The sequence below is a fragment of the Ranitomeya variabilis genome, chromosome 6 (assembly GCF_051348905.1).
Source record: "Ranitomeya variabilis isolate aRanVar5 chromosome 6, aRanVar5.hap1, whole genome shotgun sequence".
NCBI classification, from domain to species: Eukaryota; Metazoa; Chordata; class Amphibia; order Anura; family Dendrobatidae; genus Ranitomeya; species Ranitomeya variabilis.
This window is the reverse complement of record NC_135237.1, coordinates 407,385,757-407,404,783: the sequence shown is the minus strand read 5'-3', so window position 1 is coordinate 407,404,783 and position 19,027 is coordinate 407,385,757. Positions and strand designations below refer to the sequence as shown.

General features: G+C 41.9%; 1 protein-coding gene across 4 annotated transcripts in view; it reads left to right on the top strand.

Annotated features, from left to right (window-relative positions):
* ANKRD12 (ankyrin repeat domain 12) overlaps window positions 1-18,494 on the top strand; it is a 159,609-nt gene extending 141,115 nt beyond the window's left edge. For all 4 annotated transcript variants that reach the window (XM_077270210.1, XM_077270211.1, XM_077270209.1 and 1 more), the window contains exons 10-14: window positions 3,587-3,685; window positions 7,536-7,679; window positions 8,808-8,867; window positions 14,701-14,796; window positions 17,161-18,494. In XM_077270210.1, the coding sequence (XP_077126325.1) occupies window positions 3,587-3,685; window positions 7,536-7,679; window positions 8,808-8,867; window positions 14,701-14,796; window positions 17,161-17,346 (585 nt within the window). In that variant the 3' untranslated portion in view covers window positions 17,347-18,494. The remainder of the gene's footprint in view (window positions 1-3,586; window positions 3,686-7,535; window positions 7,680-8,807; window positions 8,868-14,700; window positions 14,797-17,160) is intronic.
* Window positions 18,495-19,027: the final 533 nt, after the last annotated feature.

The following is a 19,027-nucleotide window of genomic DNA, read 5'->3' as shown; positions in this document are numbered from 1 at the left end:
AAATGCTTACCTCCCTTGAAAAAATAGGATTTGCTAAATAACCCCTTTTCCACCGTATCCATACGTCCCTGTGACGTGGGTCTTATTGACCTTGGACGTATAGATATGTCCCGGCGATTTTGCACACGCACGGGCTGTGCACGCATGTGCCGCTGGTTATCGGCTAATGCTGACACCCGGAACTAAGTGCCCCTCCCAGCACTTTAACCCCCTAAATGCTGCTATCGAACTCGATCACAGCATTTCAGGAGCCAGCAGAGGGATTCCCTATAATGAAGCAGATGGAGGCACTGTGGATGCCATAGGACCTGTGATCCCATGATGTCCATCTTTTTAGGATTGCATAAAAGTGCCGTCTGCCAGTTTTCTGCTCCTTTGAAAAGGACACTGTTGAACAGAGGGCAGAAGGAGTCCAGCGTAACTCTGCTGGTTCATTATAGTGAATGTGTAAGGTTTCATCGGAATGGATTCACTCAGAGATTTAGATGGAAATCCCAAAGTAAGTGCTCCGCATAGGGCGCAGGATAAATGTGATCCCAAACGTTATGTAAAATGTTCCCAATAAAAGCTTCAACTCAATCCATAAAAAAAGCAAGTCCCCTCTCACATCTGATAATGGAAACATAGGGGGCTTCCACATTACTGGTAGCACACATGCTCTGTAAAAGCTAAATGGCTCCTCAAAAGAAAATTTTGCCCTCCCAAATCCACATGTCCCCCTCCCTTTTGAGCCCCAGTGTACCTAAACCACATTATAGGCAGCATCAATAGTAAAAAGTTGGTCACTTTTCTAAGCGACGCTTCAAATCGCATGCGGGAAAACGCATTCGAATTCCGCATGCGTTTTACTCGCGGCAGGGAGTTGCGGAAATGCCGCTGACATTTCCGCAGCATTGCTGCAATGTGGGCTCATAGCCTAAAGGTACCTTATCAATTTTACCACACACAGAACCGCATTTAATAAAACAAAACCTGAGTTGCTGGTTTTTGTTCACTTTGTATTGGCACTAAAATGTACTGGGCGCTGCTGCAGCATCCATTGCTGCTTTTCCTTTTTTTGGAAAACACCCATGGAGTCAAAATCATCCCTGCACCTGTAGATAAATTCCCAGAGGGGTGCAATTTCCAAAATGGGGTCATTTGAGGGGGGATTCTGCTGTTTTGGCACTTTGGGGGGGCTCTGTATATGGCATCCACAAACTATTCTACAATTTCTCAGGCAAATAGCGCTCCGTTCCTCCCAAGTCACGCTGTATGGCTAAGCAGTACTGTATTGCCACGTTCAGCAGAAATTGTGTGACACGTTTTAGTGCCGTTTTTACCCATTACCCCTTGCCTTGTGAAAATGTGAAATCTGGGGCTAAACAATTTTCTTTGTGGTAAAACCTGTAATTATTTTTTCTTCTCCGCCCAATGGTACAAAATTCTGTGAGACACTCGTGATGTCAGTATTATCACTGCATCCTTAGATAAATTTATTGAGGTGTAGTTTGTAAAATGGGGTCACTTATGGGGGGTTTCTGCTATTCTGGCACTTCAGGGGCTCTGCCCCTGTGACAAGGCACCCTCAAACCATTCCAGCAAAATGTACACTACAATATGGCCCTTCTGAACTGTGAAAACTACTTTTGAGGCACAGTGCACCCACTTATGGGGTATTGATGTACTGAGAAGAAATTTGCGTAACAAATTGCACTGTTCATTTTCTCAGATTACCCTTTTTGAAAATTACAAATGTGGGGTCAGCAACATTTTAGTGGAAAAAATAGTAATATTTCATTTACTCATCCCAATGTTATACAGGTTTGTGAATTGCATGACGGTTAAAAATATTCACTATTTCCCTAGATGAATGTCTTGCGGTGTAGTTAACAGAATGGTCGCTTGTGGTAGTTTCTGCTGTTTTGGCATGTCAGGTGATCAGCAAATGTGACATGGTGTCCGCAACCTATTCCAGCCAAAATTGTGCTCCTTCCCTTCTGAGCCCTGCCATGCTCCCAGTCAGTAGTTTGGGATTAGGAGTACTCAAGAGAAAACAGACACCAAAATTGGTTGTGCATTTATTCCTGTTACTCTCGTGAAAATAAATAAAAATTGGGTTAAAATATTTTTGTATGGAAAAAAAAATTCACGGCTCAACGTTATAAGATTCTGTGAAGCTCCTGGGGCTTCAAAGTACTCACCACACACCTAGATAAATTCCTTGAGGGGTCTAGTTTCCAAAATGATGTCACTCGTGGGGGGTTACCACTGTTTAGGCCTCATCAAAAAAGCGACATGGCATCCGCTATTAATTCCAGCCAATTTTACATTCCAAAAGTCAAGTTAGCTTCTTCCCTTCTGAGCTCCACACAACAAATTCTATGGTGCATTTTCTCTTCTTACCCTTGTGAAAATGAAAAACTAGAGGCTGAAGAAGTATATTTGTGGGAAAAAGTAAAACTTTCATTTTTTTTTTTTTCCTTCCTTATTGCTATAATTTCTGTGAACCACCTGAAGGGTTAATAAATTTCTTTGATGTGGTTTTCCGCACCTTGAGGGGTACAGTTTTTAGAATGGTGTCACTTTGTTTTGTTTTTCTGTTATATACGCTTCCCAAAGTCACTTCAAATGTGATGTCCCTAAAATAAATAAAAAAATAAATTGGTGGGTGGGATCCGTTGAAGCGTTCCGGAGTTATTGCCACATAAAGTGACATTGGTCAGAATTGTAAAATGTGGCCTGTTCACAAAGGCGAAAACTGGATCTAGCGCAAAAGGGTTAATGAATGTTTTTGTATAGCATTTTATTTATTTCTATCAAAAAACAAACTTATTATTGTGCCTCCTGTTTCCCAGAGACTTCCTCATAAAAGTGTATATAATTTTTCTCTTCACTGTAAGCTTAGTACTTATAAAAGCTTTCAGATGAGTCCTATCTTGATTTATATGTAACAAGTCCTTACGTACCAGTAAGTGAATGTCAATACATCTAAATATGAACATGTCTGGTTTTAGTGAGCTTTATGCAATTTTCACCTGCTATGTCAACCTCTTGAAGATTTCACACGATTTAGAGCCTATGGGTATGTGCAGACGTTGCGGATTCTTTGCGGATCTGCAGCGTTTTTTGAGGTGCAGAAACGCTGCAGATCCGCAATTGATTTACAGTACAATGTAAATCCATGAGAAAAAAAAAATGCTGTGCACACTTTGCGGAAAATCCGCTGCGGAAACGCTGCGGTTTAAAAGTAGCAGCATGTCACTACTTTTTTGTGAATCTGCAGCGTTTTTGTACCCATTTCATTATAGAAAACCGCAGGGTTAAAAACCGCAGCAAAAACGCACAAAAAAACACTGCGGAAACGCACAAAAAAACGCAGGTGCGTTTTCTGCCAGGAGAGACCGAATCTGCACCAGAAATTCCTAAGCCTAATCCGCAACGTGTGCACATAGCCTTATAGAAACTCTGTAAAAAAATATATATATATATATTTCTAATATAAGAATTTTTGTATGAATCTTTTTGTCTAAACCAGTTGCATTCTGTACCGGTCAACTACACATAACTGTTTCTTGTTTTAAAATTTTTTATTTTCAATATACAGATTACACCCCCTCCGTCCCTGTCTGAGCCACTGAAAGAGCTGTTTCGACAGCAAGAGGTTGTGCGGATGAAGCTACGTCTACAACACAGCATTGAGAGGGTAAGTATCACAAGTTAATTAACGGGGCTGTGGAAAAAGTGAATAGCGCCCCCCAGAGTCGAATTTTCTCTGGGGTCTCGGTTGCCGGGGGTAGCCGAGACCCCAGAGAACATGATTTGGGGGTTTTTTACCGACCCCCGAGTTGCGATCGCCGGTAATTAACCGTTTACCGGCGGTCGCAAAAAAAAAAAACGCGATTTGTCATTTAATTTCTCTGTCCTCCGATGTGATCGCACATCGGAGGACAGAGAAATGTGGTCCCCGATAGCCCCCCAATACTCACCTACCTCCCCCGGAGCTCCTCGTGGCTCCCGATGGGCGCCGCCATCTTTTTCCGGGGAAATAATGGCGGGCGCAGTGCGCCCGCCGCCCGGCACCCGGATGTTCTTTGGGGTCTCGGCTGCCGGGGGTAGCCGAGACCCCAAAGAACATGATCGGGGTCGGTTTTTACCGACCCCTGTTTTGCGATCGCCGGTAATTAACTGTTTACCGGCGACCGCAAAAAAAAAAAAAAAAAAAAAAGCGATGTCATTTCTCTGTCCTCTGATGTGATCGCACATCAGAGGACAGAGAAATAGGGGGATTCGGGGACCCTGTTATACTTACTGGTGTCCCTGGGTCGGTCCTCCTGCTTCTTCTGCTGGCCGCCGGCTTCTTGCTTCGGTAAGAAAATGGCGGGCGCATGCGCAGTGCGCCCGCCATGATCTGCCGGCCGGCAGAAGAAAATTCTTCCTCTTTTTTTATTTTGGTCACTGTGAGATCCTATCACAGTGATCAAAATAAAAAAAATAGTAAATACCCCCCCACCCTTTATCACCCCCTTAGTAAGAAAAAAGTAATAAAATAAAAAAAATGTATGAATTTCTATTTTCCAAATAGGGTTAGGGGTAGGGTTAGGGGTAGGGTTAGGATATGTGCACACATAGAATGGTTCTCTGCGGATTTTTCCGCAGCGGATTTGATAAATCCGCAGGACCAAAACGCTGCGTTTTTCCTGCGGATTTATCGTGGATGTACCGCGGTTTTTGTGCGGATTCCACTGCGGTTTTACACCTGCGGTTTTCTATTATGGAGCAGGTGTAAAACCGCTGCGGAATCAGCAGAAAGAATTGACATGCTGCGGAATGTAAACCTCTGCGTTTCCGTGTGTTTTTTTCCGCAGCATGGGCACAGCGTTTTATGTTTCCCATAGGTTTACATTGTACTGTAAACTCATGGAAAACTGCTGCGGACCCACAGCTGCGGAAACGCTGCGGATCCGCAGCAAAATCCGCAACATGTGCACATAGCCTTAGGGTTAGGGCTTGGGTTAGGGTTAGAGCTAGGATTAGGGTTAGAGCTATGGTTAGGGCTAGGGTTGGGGCTAAAGTTAGGGTTAGGGTTGGGGCTAGGTTTAGGGCTAAAGTTAGGGTTTGGGCTAAAGTTAGGGTTAGGGCTAGGGTTGGGGCTAAAGTTAGGGTTAGAGTTGGGATTAGGATTTGGATTAGGGTTGGCATTAGGGTTACATTTGGGATTAGGGTTAGGTTTGGGATTAGGGTTAAGGCTAGGGTTGGGATTAAGGATAGGGGTGTATTGGGATTAGGGTTAGGTTTTGAGGTTAGGGTTGAGATTAGGATTAGGGGGGTGTTGGGTTTAGGGTTTTGATTAGGGTTATGGTTCGCTTTGGGATTAGGGTTAGGGGTGTTTTGGGGGTTAGGGTTGTGATTAGGATTATGGATCGGGTTGGGATTAGGGTTAGGGGTGTGTTGGGGTTAGGGTTGGAGTTAGAATTGGGGGGTTTCCACTGTTTAGGTACATCAGGGGGTCTCTAAACGCCACAGCCAATTTTGTGCTCAAAAAGTAAAATGGTGCTCCCTACCTTCTGAGCTCTGCCGTGCGCCCAAACAGTGGTTTACCCCCACATATGGGGCATCAGCGTACTCGGGATAAATTGGACAACAACTTTTGGGGTCCAATTTCTCCTGATACCCTTGTGAAAATAAAAACTTGGGGGCTAAAAAATCTTTTTTGTGGAAAAAAAAAATATTTTTTATTTTCACGACTCTGCATTATAAACTTCTGTAAAGCACTTGGGCATTCAAAGTTCTCACCACACATCTAGAGAAGTTCCTTGGGGGGTCTAGTTTCCAAAATGAGGTCACTTGTGGGGGGTTTCTACTGTTTAGGTACATCGGGGGCTCTCCAAACGCGACATGGCATCCGATCTCAATTCCAGTTAATTCTACATTGAAAAAGTAAAACGGCGCTCCTTCTCTTCCAAGCTCTGCAGTGAGCCCAAACAGTGGTTTACCCCCACATATGGGGTATCAATGTACTCAGGAGAAATTGCACAACAACTTTTGTGGTCTAATTTCTCCTGTTACCCTTGGGAAAATAAAAATTTTGGGGCAAAAAGATCATTTTTGTAGAAAAAATTTGATTTTTTATTTTCACGGCTCTACGTTATAAACTTCCGTGAAGCACCTGGGGGATCAAAGTGCTCACCACACATCTAGTTAAGTTCCTTATGGGGTCTAGTTTCCAAAATGGTGTCACTTGTGGGGGGTTTCCACTGTTTAGGCACATCAGGGGCTCTCCAAACGCGACATGGCGTCCGATCTCAATTCCAGCCAATTCTACATTGAAAAAGTCAAACGGCGCTCCTTCTCTTCCAAGCTCTGCGGTGCGCCCAAACAGTGGTTTACCCCCCACATATGGGGTATCAGCGTATTCAGGAGAAATTGCACAACAAAATGTATGGTTAAATTTCTGTTTTTACACTTGTGAAAATAAAAAAATATGGTTCTGAATTAAAGTGTTTGCAAAAAAAAGTTAAATGTTCATTTTTTCCTTCCACATTGAGTTCCTGTGAAGCACGTAAAGGGTTAATAAACTTCTTGAATGTGGTTTTGAGCACTCTGAGTGGTGCAGTTTTTAGAATGGTGTCACACTTGGTTATTTTCTATCATATAGACCCCTCAAAATGACTTCAAATGTGATGTGGTCCCTAAAAAAAATGGTGTTGTAAAAATGAGAAATTGCTGGTCAAATTTTAACCCTTATAACTCCCTAACAAAAAAAAAATTTTGTTTCCAAAATTGTGCTGATGTAAAGTAGACATGTCGGAAATGTTATTTATTAACTATTTTGTGTGACATATCGCTCTGATTTAAGGGCATAAAAATACAAAATTTGAAAATTGCAAAATTTTAAAAATTTTCACCATATTTCCATTTTTTTCATAAATAATCACAAGTAATATCGAAGAAATTTTACCACTAACATGAAGTACAACATGTCACGAAAAAACAATCTCAGAATCAGCAGAATCCGTTAAAGCGTTCCAGAGTTATAACCTCATAAAGTGACAGTGGTCAGAATTGTAAAAATTGGCTCTGTCATTAAGTACCAAATTGGGTCTGTCACTAAGGGGTTAAAGAAAACTCTTCTCCTTGGCCCTCCAAATATCTGCCCCATCCCCATTCTTTTCTTCTTCCAGTATGCTCTTCCTCTTCTCCAGTCCGGTCTTCCTTTGCTCCAGACTTCTAGTGAGCACTGCTGACGTCACGTGGAGCCAAGGCTGCGACGTCAGCCAGAGTCCTAGAAGGAAAGAGGACCAAACTGGTGAAAGAAGTAGAGCCTATCGGAAGACATGAGGAGGGCTGAGGCTACATGATTCTACAAGTACTGGTTGTATTGCATCTTGGTGTGGGGTTGTGTGTGTACATGTGTGTGGCGTCTCCATTACGGCGGACTTTAGTTTGGACTAAAGAATCATATCCTGCCCCTGAATTCAGCAAATCAGCATGAATCATGGTTCAGGAGATTCTCAAGCAAGCAATATGGATAATACATTTTTTTAACTTTTCAGGAGAAACTTATTGTTTCTAATGAACAGGAAGTTCTGCGCGTACACTACCGAGCAGCAAGGACGTTGGCGAATCAGTCGCTGCCTTTCAGTGCCTGTACCGTATTACTGGATGCCGAGGTGTACAATGTCCCACAGGAGTCTCAGGTAAAGGAAACTTGCAATCATCCTGTACATTTTTTGCCTCCCGTTCTTACAAAATGTGAAAAACACTAATAACTGGTGATGGATCAGTTTCTTGAGGCCAAGACAGCAGTTCAATGTCACTCTGTGGCACATTCAGACATAATGATGAAAGCACTTAGTCTGCCACAACTTCAGCGAAATGTAACAATTTTTTCAGGTTTTACCACAATATAAAATATCGTCCCAATTAGAAAAAAAATGTTACTGTATAGATGTTTATAATACGTTTTTAAAATCTGATTTTATATTTTTTTTGTTACCATTTCTTAAAATGCATGAATCAAGAAAAATAAACTAGTCAGATGATAATTGCAATCATTATGACTATTTAATTGCTTTAGATTTTATTCCTTTTATAGTCTGCATTTCAGAAACTTGTGAGATATAATCATTCACCATTGGAGATTCTTATTTATTTATTTTTTTTCTTAGACATTCCTGTTTTGTTTTTTTTGTTTTTTATTGTGCCGTACCACAAATAACCCTTTATATGAGAGTCTGTGCGTAGATCTGATGATTCCAGCTCCCAGGATAGCGGATTATTCTTGGTCGCTACAGGGAAAATTAAGTATTGCTGTACATGTGGTTACTTGAGTATCTGTCCATGTAATCAATGAATAAACTAGGTTCACAGGAGCGCAATCGGCGCGTGTTAGTTACTCTCTTCTCTGGCTCATAAAGGTTGAGCATCAAGGTGGGAATATCCTTGACAACCCTGAGCAGTAAGAGGGCATGTGGACAGCCGAACATGTGACAGCAGTGTTACTTACAGCCCTGGTGCCATAAGCTGCACAGTTCTTAATTAGAATGTGACTAAAGTAGAAGTAATGGAAAACCTGTCCAAAAGGATTTCTATTCAGAAGTTCCTGTTTATCATATTTATTGTTTTCCTAAAATACATACATGACTGTGTGTGTTTTATTACACTTATGTTGCATTCTAAAATGTTCATCGTGACGTTATGGTACAAGTTAAAGGATAATACCATTATATGAGAATGTGACACTGAAATATTTGAAATACTAATAAATCCCAAAAATATTTTCATTTGGGCCAAAACTTAATTTCCATCAATCTTTTTCCAAATAGATAACCACAGGACAATTTTACAGTGGCATCCGTGATGTGGATGAAAAAAGAAAAGTAAAGGTAATTGTAAACAAGCCATCCTGGCCCTTTAAATAAATGCTCACAATTGTGCTAGTATATTTGCTTATGAATAGTGGGTGTACACTGAGAATTTTGCTCTACCTCAAACTATTATAAACTGAAAAAAGCCTGCAACGTCACTTATTTGTCTAAAGGTACCGTCACATTAAGCGACGCTGCAGCGATATAGACAACGATGCCGATCGCTGCAGCGTCGCTGTTTCGTCGTTGTGTGGTCGCTGGAGAGCTGTCACACAGACAGCTCTCCAGCGACCAACTATGCCGAAGTCCCCAGGTAACCAGGGTAAACATCGGGTTACTAAGCGCAGGGCCGCGCTTAGTAACCCGATGTTTACCCTGGTTACCAGTGTAAATGTAATAAAAAAAAAAAAAACACTACATACTTACATTCCGGTGTGTGTCGCGTCCCCCGGCGTCCGCTTCCCTGCACTGTGTAAGCGCCGGCCCTAAAGCAGAGCGGTGACGTCACCGCTGTGCTTTGCTTTACGGCCGGCACTGACACATTCAGTCAGTGCAGGAAGCTCTGAGCAGCAGCGCGTAACCCTGTGGACGCCGGGGGACGTGACAGACATCAGAAGGTGAGTATGTACTGGGGTTTTTTTTACTTTTACAATGGTAACCAGGGTAAACATCGGGTTACTAAGCGCGGCCCTGCGCTTAGTAACCCGATATTTACCCTGGTTACCATTGTAAAACATTGTTGGCATCGTTGCTTTTGCTGTCAAACACGATACACGCCGATCTGACGACCAAATAAGGTGCTGGCCTTCTAGCTCCGACCAGCGATATCACAGCGGGATCCAGATCGCTGCTGCGTGTCAAACACAACGATATCACTATCCAGGACGCTGCAACGTGACGGATCGCTATCGTTGTTAAGTTGTTCAGTGTGAAGGTACCTTTAATTAAGAGGACTAAGCGAGAAATGGTAGTGGAGGAGGGGAGTCAATAACGGCAGAAAACACTGTAAAAACCAAACCAACTGAAATGGGTCCTTCGATTAGATATGCATTAAAAATGATCGGCACACTATTAAAACAAAAACTTGGACAAGAAAGGATACTTACAAATACAGCCATATAGAACCCCACAATCATCGTAGTGGCAAATATACAAGGGGAGTATGGAACAACAAACGAGGAGAGGAGGAATAAGAAAACATATGTGCAATATTCCCTACTTGCCAAAAACAATGCCATCTAAATGGGGAATGTGTCGCCCTAAATCACGATATGACGTTCCTGCTCAATGTAAGCCGAACCTAATGTTGCCCTATTTGTAATACAAGTATAGTGCCACAGTAATGGATGAACATGATGGGGTCTCTTGTCACTTAACCAAGAAAGATATCCCATAAACATTAAATGGAATGAAAACCACAGCCCTCAATATAGAGGTAACTTATCTGAATAGTTTGTTGGATCTTTTCCTAATGTGTGTCTGCTCGCAATCTTGTTATTCACCAATGGACCATGTCAGCAAGACTACTATACATAGGAGCCATATCCTGGCATGTGGGGAAGGCAGGAAACGCGCGCTCACCACAAACTCTGGCCACCTACTTTTTCTTAACTGGCATCTTAGCCCTCTGGTGTGAAGCTCACCCATAGGAGAACTGCAACTTCACCATAAAAATGCAATATTGTTCATAGTTATATAGTATAAGAGGTCAAACAATAGTAGGTTCAAGCCCCATATGGAGACTAAAAAAGTGTAAGTCTGCTCTATGAAAAAATAAAATGAATCTGATCAGTAAAGTCAGAAAAAAAAAAACTTGAAACAGAATTGTGGTTTTTCTGTCCCCACAAAACTGCCGAAAGAAAACAATTGCACTAACATGCGATCAAAATGTTTTATGTACCCCAAAACGGTATCGACGAAGCCATGATCTCGTCTTGCCAAAAAGGAGCCTTCATACAGCTCAATCATAATAAAAATGAAAAATGTCACTGATTTTGACAAATGGCAGCAAACTAATATTTAGGTTGAAATTTCCTCATAATTTTTTTATCACTTAATTTAAAATAAAAACATGAAACAGGGATTCTCTTCTAGTCTATACTAATAGATCATAAACTGAACATGAGTCAACAGTGTGATGCAGCAGCAAAAAAAGGCAAATACAATTCTGGGCTGTATTAACAGAAGCATACAGTCTAGATGACACAAAGTCATTATTGCTCTCTACTCCTCTTTGGTCAGACCTCTCCTGGAATACTGTGTCCAGTTTTGGGCACCATATTTTAAACAATACATCAACAAACTGGAGCAACTTCAGAGAAGAGTGACCAGAATGGTAACTGGTCTGCAAACCATGTCCTATGAGGAACAGTTACAGAATTTAGGAATGTTTATCTTGCAAAAAAAGAAGACTGAGAGGAGACTTAGTAGCTGTCTACAAATATCTCCAGAGCTGTCATATTGTAGAAGGATCATCTTTATTCTCATTTGCACAAGAAAAGACTAGAAGCAATGGAAGGAAACTGAATGGGAGGAGACACAGATTAGATATTAGAAAAAACTTTTTGACAGTAAGGGTATGTGCACACGCTGCGGATTTTGCTGCGGATTCGCAGCGTTTCCGCAGCTGCGGATCCGCAGCAGTTTCCCATGCGTTTACAGTACAATGTAAACCTATGGGAAACGAAATCCACAGTGCACATGCTGCGGAAAAAAACGCTCGGAAACGCAGCGGTTTACATTCCGCAGCATGTCAATTCTTTGTGCGGATTCCGCAGCGGTTTTAACCTGCTCCATAATAGAAAACCGCAGGTGTAAAACCGCAGTGGAATCCGCACAAAAACCGCAGTAAATCCGCAGTGCCTTTTAACTGAGGTTTTTCCATATCCGCTGCGGAAAAATCCGCAGTCCTCTACAATACGTGTGCACATATCCTTAGGGTGATGAATGAGTGGAACAGGCTGCCGTGAGAGGTGGTGAATTCTCCTTCCATGGAAGTCTTCAAACAGAGGCTGGACAGACATCTGTCTGGTATGATTTAGTGAATCCTGCTTTGAGCAGGGGGTTGGACCAGATGACCCTCGAGGTCTCTTCCAACTCTACCATTCTATGATTCTAGTCTAAGGGTACCGTCACACAGTGGCATTTTCATCGCTACGACGGCACAATTTGTGACGTTCTAGCGATATAGTTACGATCTCGCAGTGTCTGACACGCTACTGCGATCAGGGACCCTGCTGAGAATCGTACGTCGTAGCAGATCGTTTGAAACTTTCTTTCGTCTTTGGATCTCCCGCTGTCATCGCTGGATCGTTGTGTGTGACAGCGATCCAGCGATGCGTTCGCTTGTAACCAGGGAAAACATCGGGTTACTAAGCGCAGGGCCGCGCATAGTAACCCGATGTTTACCGTGGTTACCAGCGTAAAAGTAAAAAAAAAACAAACAGTACATACTCACCATCTGATGTCCGTCAGGTCCCTTGCCGTCTGCTTCCCGCTCTGACTGAGTGCCGGCCGGAAAGTGAGAGCACAGCACAGCGGTGACGTCACTGCTGTGCTGTGCTCTCACTGTACGGCCAGATCTCAGTCAGCGGGAAGCAGACGGCAAGGGACCTGACAGACATCAGATGGTGAGTATGTACGTTTTTGTTTTTTTTTACTTTTACGCTGGTAACCACGGTAAACATCGGGTTACTAAGCGCGGCCCTGCGCTTAGTAACCCGATGTTTACCCTGGTTACCAGCGAACCTCGGCATCGTTGGTCGCTGGAGAGCGGTCTGTGTGACAGCTCCCCAGCGACCACACAACGACTTACCAACGATCACGGCTAGGTCGTATCGCAGGTCGTGATCGTTGGTAAATCGTATAGTGAGACGGTACCCTAAGAATTCCTATCAGTTTCCCTCCTCAGGCCCTGTACTAGATGTATTGTTGCATAAACTCTGCGCTTTCCTTTAAATTTACCTTAAATGCTAAATATTGTGCACTGAAAAATAGTTCCTGATGGTGCTGACCCTAAAAAGTAAAGCAAACAGCATTGATCATGTGTGTAGCCATACTATGTAAAAAGGCATTCACCTAATTACACTGCATTACAAGAAGATGGCAGATTACGGTGAACTCCAGGGGGCACTGCCACCTACTGGGCACTTATTATAGTACACTGATATGGATGAAGTATATATGGTAGTTATTTTATTGCAAAGTGCCCCACCAAATACGCCTCATACAGGACAACACCTTTGGGCTCATTAAGCTTGTTCTCAATCATGGAACTCTTACCACATGGGGTTTTTTTGCCTTCCCCTGGATCAACATGTTAGGGCATGCTAGGCTATGGGTTGAACTAGATGGACTTAAAGTCTTCCTTCAACCTTAATAACTATGTATATGATATTCAAATCCCTTAATAGTAACTTAAAGGGATTTCAGGACGACAACCTTGTCCCATATATTTTAATACATATACTAACTCCCTGTTACAATTAGATCCTTTGCATCCTATTTTTGTCAAGCATCCCAACTCTATAAATAACAAAAGCCATAATGCTAGAACAGTTTCAGAGGGTTAAAACCAACAGTGGGAATAAGTATAAGGCTATGTTCACATGCTGTGTTTTCACCACACACCAAAGTAAATAGGATTTCTGAACTCTCGTTCATACGTTGCTTATTTCTTCCTCGTCTGAAGCCCTTTCAAATCTGCAGTCTTGTATTTTTTTTTTCCATCTATTTTAATGGTGGAAAGAAAGCATAAAATAGTGCTTTTTTTACGCAGCATTCTCCTTTCCAACACCGCAGATTTTTCTTCTGCAAATACTGAACGTGTGAACGTACCCTGAAGGGTAACAGTCAGCTTAGGTTCTTATCTGTCTAAATCACTAGAACATGTGGACCAGAAACTCTGTAATGTTATCCGAACTACACGTCTTTCTCCTCCAGGACTGATTTTTCTGTAAACTCTGTAATAACTGAAGACAGGTTTTCCCAGCACTGAGATAGATGACCGTTTCTACTTATAAAAGCCTATAATGGAGCAAGAGGCAGATGCAGAAATTCTGCTGCAAGGTCTCCGAAATCGACAGTTACTCATTTTAACTTTTTTCCACTCTTATGGCATGCTCAGGGCGGCCAGTACGCCGCCTGGTGAACGAGGCATTAGTATGTATAGGTTAGAGCAGGGGTGGGGAATGTGTGTTTTTTTTTTCCCTCATTCGGGGGTCATACAAACTCTGCCCACATAGTACATCCGGACTCTATCACTGGTTTCAGGACGTAATCTTTCATTGCATGCCCTTCAGTAGTGAACACTGCGTGTGTGCGCTAACAGAGCAAGAAGAAATTAATGAGCTGGTGGCAATCAAAATACACCTCCCTGCCCAAGAATGCGGTCCCTGAGAATCTGCCCCGGGGGCCTGATGAAAGGGTCATCGAGGGCCGTAAATGGCCCTGGGGCGTGAGGTTCCCCACTCCTGGGTTAGATGCTCATACTTATGAAATATGACATATGCTGTATGGCCCCTATTGTTTCTGGCACCAACATAGCAGCAAGGCTCCAGCTCTACACATTCACTTCTTAGACAGTAAGTGGTGCTCTGTGAGGATCTCTACCGTGTCAGCACAGTGGGCATCATGGACCTTGAATGGGCTATAAAGGGACGGAAGTCTGCAGCTGATGGCTTTTGAAAATGTAACAATGCGAGTTGTGCCTCATTTTATTTTATTATTCAGGCTTTAGAAATGACAAGTGAGACTTCGGTGGTAGATTTCAAAGCAAAAGCCATTTTGTTGCAGTGAATTTGAATATTATACAGTGGTATTAATTGATTCTTGCAATTCTCCTCTGCTGCAGACAGAAGATGGGAAGGCATCTGTACGGGACAGATTCAATGCCAGGCAGTTCATGTCGTGGCTACATGATGTGGATGACAAATTTGATAAATTAAAGGTAGGCTGCAAACGTCTTTCGCTCCACTGCATCATTTTTTGTTAATAATTAGTCTTAAAATAAAGGCGCTGGGGACGTGATTTTGTGGCACTTACTATTCTAGAAGTATTACAGCTTCTCCTGCACTTGTTACTCTTCCTCACTGACTGCATTGTGCTCCTGCTCTAAAAATGGCTGCCTGTGGAGGGACATGTGACCTGACCTCAGCCTCCTCCAATGGATACATGGCTTCCCAATGTTAAAGCTTTTTATATGGGGGTGATGGCAGCTGACGGAGGAGCGTGTGACGAGACCTGTCCATTTGTAGAACAGGAGCTCTGTTCAGCCTTTGTGGAAGGATGCACTACCCAGTGAAAAAGAATCTGTAATACCAGATTATGGATTTCTGGTACTTGCACTCAAAACATCTGTTGTTGTTATTAAGAGAATTTACCTTTTGACAATTGTACTTTCTTTGGTATTGCATTTTAGTTCAATTATTTGACTTAAAGGGGTTGTGCCAAGTGTGGATGTTATTGCCTATTTATGGTATGTGATTTTACTTCCCAATTCCTGATGGATAACTTCCATACTTAAAGTAACCAATTTAGTAAAGGGTTGTGCATGATTAGAAAAGTGTTTTCTTCAGTAGTGTAACTTGTACATTTTGCATTAGGATCCACAACCTTCACGCGGCACAAGATGCTGAGCTCACTGTTTGGCTGCAGAGCTGTCAACATGACACCAGCACTGCAGGCAAACATGGACCTGGGGCAGCAGAGGAGTCTCTGTGCTGAACCTGGGGAGGGCAAGTAATGTTTATTTTATAAGGGTCATGATGTGCTTTTTTCCCCTCTATGGGGCCGAGCACTGATCAGTAGGTAGTCACTAACAACCTGCCTTTTCTGCCATGTGACGACCTTTCCCAAGTCCGAGCGGTCACATACTGCTTTTGGTGACCATTCTCCTACTTCCTATGACTTGATGTTAACAGAACAGTTCCTTCTCTTCCACTCTGCTCTGTCAGCAGGCCTGTATGCTGGTGTCATGTTGATTGATTGCTCCCAGCTGCCAAATTCGGCACATTTAGGCAGTGTGGAACCAGCAAAGTGTCAATCTATATGACGCCCCATCGATAAAGTAAAAGAGAAGGACCCTGTCTTCACTCTGAAACCAGAGAGATTATTGCACAACAGAAAAGGCAGGTAGCTAGCAACTACACGCCATTAACTGCATAGCCCCATAGAGGGGGCAAAAAAGCCTCAAAAAACCCTTTCATTACTGGAGTTGAAATGCAAAGTATATTAACCCCTTAATGACCGCCAATACGTCTTTTAACTGACCTGATATTAGAGAATAGCCTCCCCATACAGGAGACAATGCAGCAGCTGTCTGCTGTACACTATAGATGACAACGTGCTGCATCAGCCACGATCAGTGTTTGCATCCTCCAAATCGGTTTAACCCCTTAGATGCTGCTGTCAAGTGACTACATCAATATAAATGGTTAACAGAGCATCGGGGCTTCCTCTTTATCCCAATTGGTGCCCTCAGATCTTGATTTTGTGGTCCTGATGTTTGCCATGGCAATTCAAGACCAAATAGCGGCCTTAGTCTGATGGCTGTAGTAATCTGTTCAGAAGTTAGCGGTATTTAGGTGGTAAAAATACACATTTTCATTTCTGTCAGGCCACTTTGGATTAATTCCTGAAAAGCACCTGAAAGGTTAATAAACTACCTGACAGTAGTTTTCAATATGTCAGGAGGTACTGTTTTAAAAATGGTATAACTTTTGGGTGTTTCCCAATATATGGGACCCCTAAAGGCACTTCAAACATGTATAAGTCCCTAAAAAAATAAATTTTATAAATTTCCTTGAAAAAATGAAAAATTACTGCTACATTTTTATACCTCCTAAAATGCTAACAAAATATAATAACATTTTACAAATGGTGCTGATGTAAAGCAGACAGGAGGGAAATGTTTTTCTGTGGTATGACTATCTGGATTAAAGGGATAATCATTCAAAGTTTGAAAATTGCACATTTTTTTAAATTTTTCTCATATTTCTGATATTTTTCATAAATAACTACTAAACATATCAACCTAAATTTACCATGATCATAAAGTATAATGTGTCACGGAAAAACAGTCTCAAAATCACTGGGATTTGTTGAAGCGTTCCAGAGTTATTACCACATAAAGTGACACTGGACAGATTTTAAAAAAATTGGCTCTGTCACTAAGGGGTTAAAGTTTCTTAATTGTATATCTCTGGGAATTTTTTTGTTTCTTTGTTTCATTTAGTAATCAATGTAGATTGATATATCTAAAATTGTTCTCGAATTACTGTTTCCTAACTCCTCATCGCTCTTCCGCTTGCAGACATGCTTACTCATGAGACAGCAGCACGAAGCGGCAGCGCTCAATGCCGTTCAGAGGTTGGAGTGGCAGCTGAAGCTACAAGAACTGGATCCGGCCACATACAAATCTGTCAGCATTTATGAGATTCAGGAATTCTACGTTCCGCTTGTGGAGGTCAATGATGACTTTGAACTGACGCCTATATGATGACCTACTCTGCAGCTTCTTCCATAGACAGCATTTCTGTATGTTTCACTGCAGACCGTCAGTTTGGTGACTACCTGAGGGCACAACCTCTGTGAGGAAAACCTGCACTGTTTCTTAAGAGGGAATGTCAAAGAACTTAGATGCGCACACAGCCTCCGGGTCTTTCAGGAACTTGTGGATTAGGATTTGCTTCTAGAAATTATTTTATATAAATATATTTAATCATAAAAAATAGCTTTTTACTACAGTAATTTCATGGTCAGCAGCAAAATGGAAGCATATAGCTAGCAGATCAGGAAGCTGCTTCAGGATAGTAGCAAGAAGCCCGAGGTGACAGCCACTTGGACGATCATCCATCTTTGTTTCTGCTACTCTTGGTACCTGTGTTTTGCACACCAATGCATTACAGTTCACTGGATAGCTTTTCCATTTAGTGCCATAGGGATCTAGCTCAAAAAACGTGCAATGCAGGAACGTGCCCAGCAACAACAAGGGTTAACGTTCCATCCTACACCCAGCTATAATGAAATGTAATGCAGCGGAAACATGACAAGCTCTGAATAGAACACATCTTAGGAAGAGAATGTGTGAAATTCATACAAATGTAATATTGTCTTATTTTAAATAACTTATTTTATATGTGTACATATTTCTGTGCATTTTGTACATAGTATTGTAATTAACAATCCCGAGCTGTATAAAGATAGATATTTTATGTGGAAGCCTACGTCTGATGTTTTAATGGACCAAAGTCGTTGTCTTTTACTTGTAACGTGTTGTACTTATACGTGTTTCAGTAAGGCATGTTCATAGCCTTGGAAAGGTTTATGGATAAAGGTTATTCATGCACCACTCAGTTCCGCACTTGTACCACATCACATCCAATACCATCTAATACAAGTCACGCTAGCCTGCTGCCGAAAACAGTTATCATAAGCAGATTATTTTTTTGTTCAAATCTAAAAACCGACAAAAAAATTAATCCTTGTTTAGACTTCGGACTCAAGTGAGCCTATTTTTTAAGAAGAAAAACTTTGAATGAAAGCTCTAAAATTGTAAATGTTCTATTTTAATATTTACAAAAATGTGTATATACTTATGTAAATATATTGTTTAATAAATTTTATTGGTCCTGTTCAGAAAGCAAATGGACAATCTGTGTACATTTATTTCACAACAAATAAAAAAAAAAAGATTAATCTAGAGGAAGTGGCATATACGTTAGTCCCACTGAACAGTAGGACATTGATCGTCTATAAGGAGCATGTTAGAGGTAATTCCATTATATCTGGCAAGGGTCTCGCTCTACCTTCAAATCACCTGCCTGTTATTTCTGGTGGCCTAAATTCATATTGCATTTGGTGTTTTCATGAATCTTCCCCATTACGATGAGGCATATCGGTAGTTTCTGCTTCATGCAGGGTCAAAAACAATTACCAGGCTTCAATCATGCTCCTCTGCACAGCTCTATACACCCTGCCCACCATTATCTTCTCTCTTTTCTCAGATGGGTCTGCACATGCACTTGAAAGAGATGTAATTCATGAATTACCGTAATAAGTCTGTGCTGACGTTCTGTCCAAAGGGTAATACTTTGCATGCACTGAACCGCTTGACCTGTCAACACGATGCCAGCAGGGGGAATGAACTGAAAGTGCTAGTGAATGAACTGAAAGTGCTA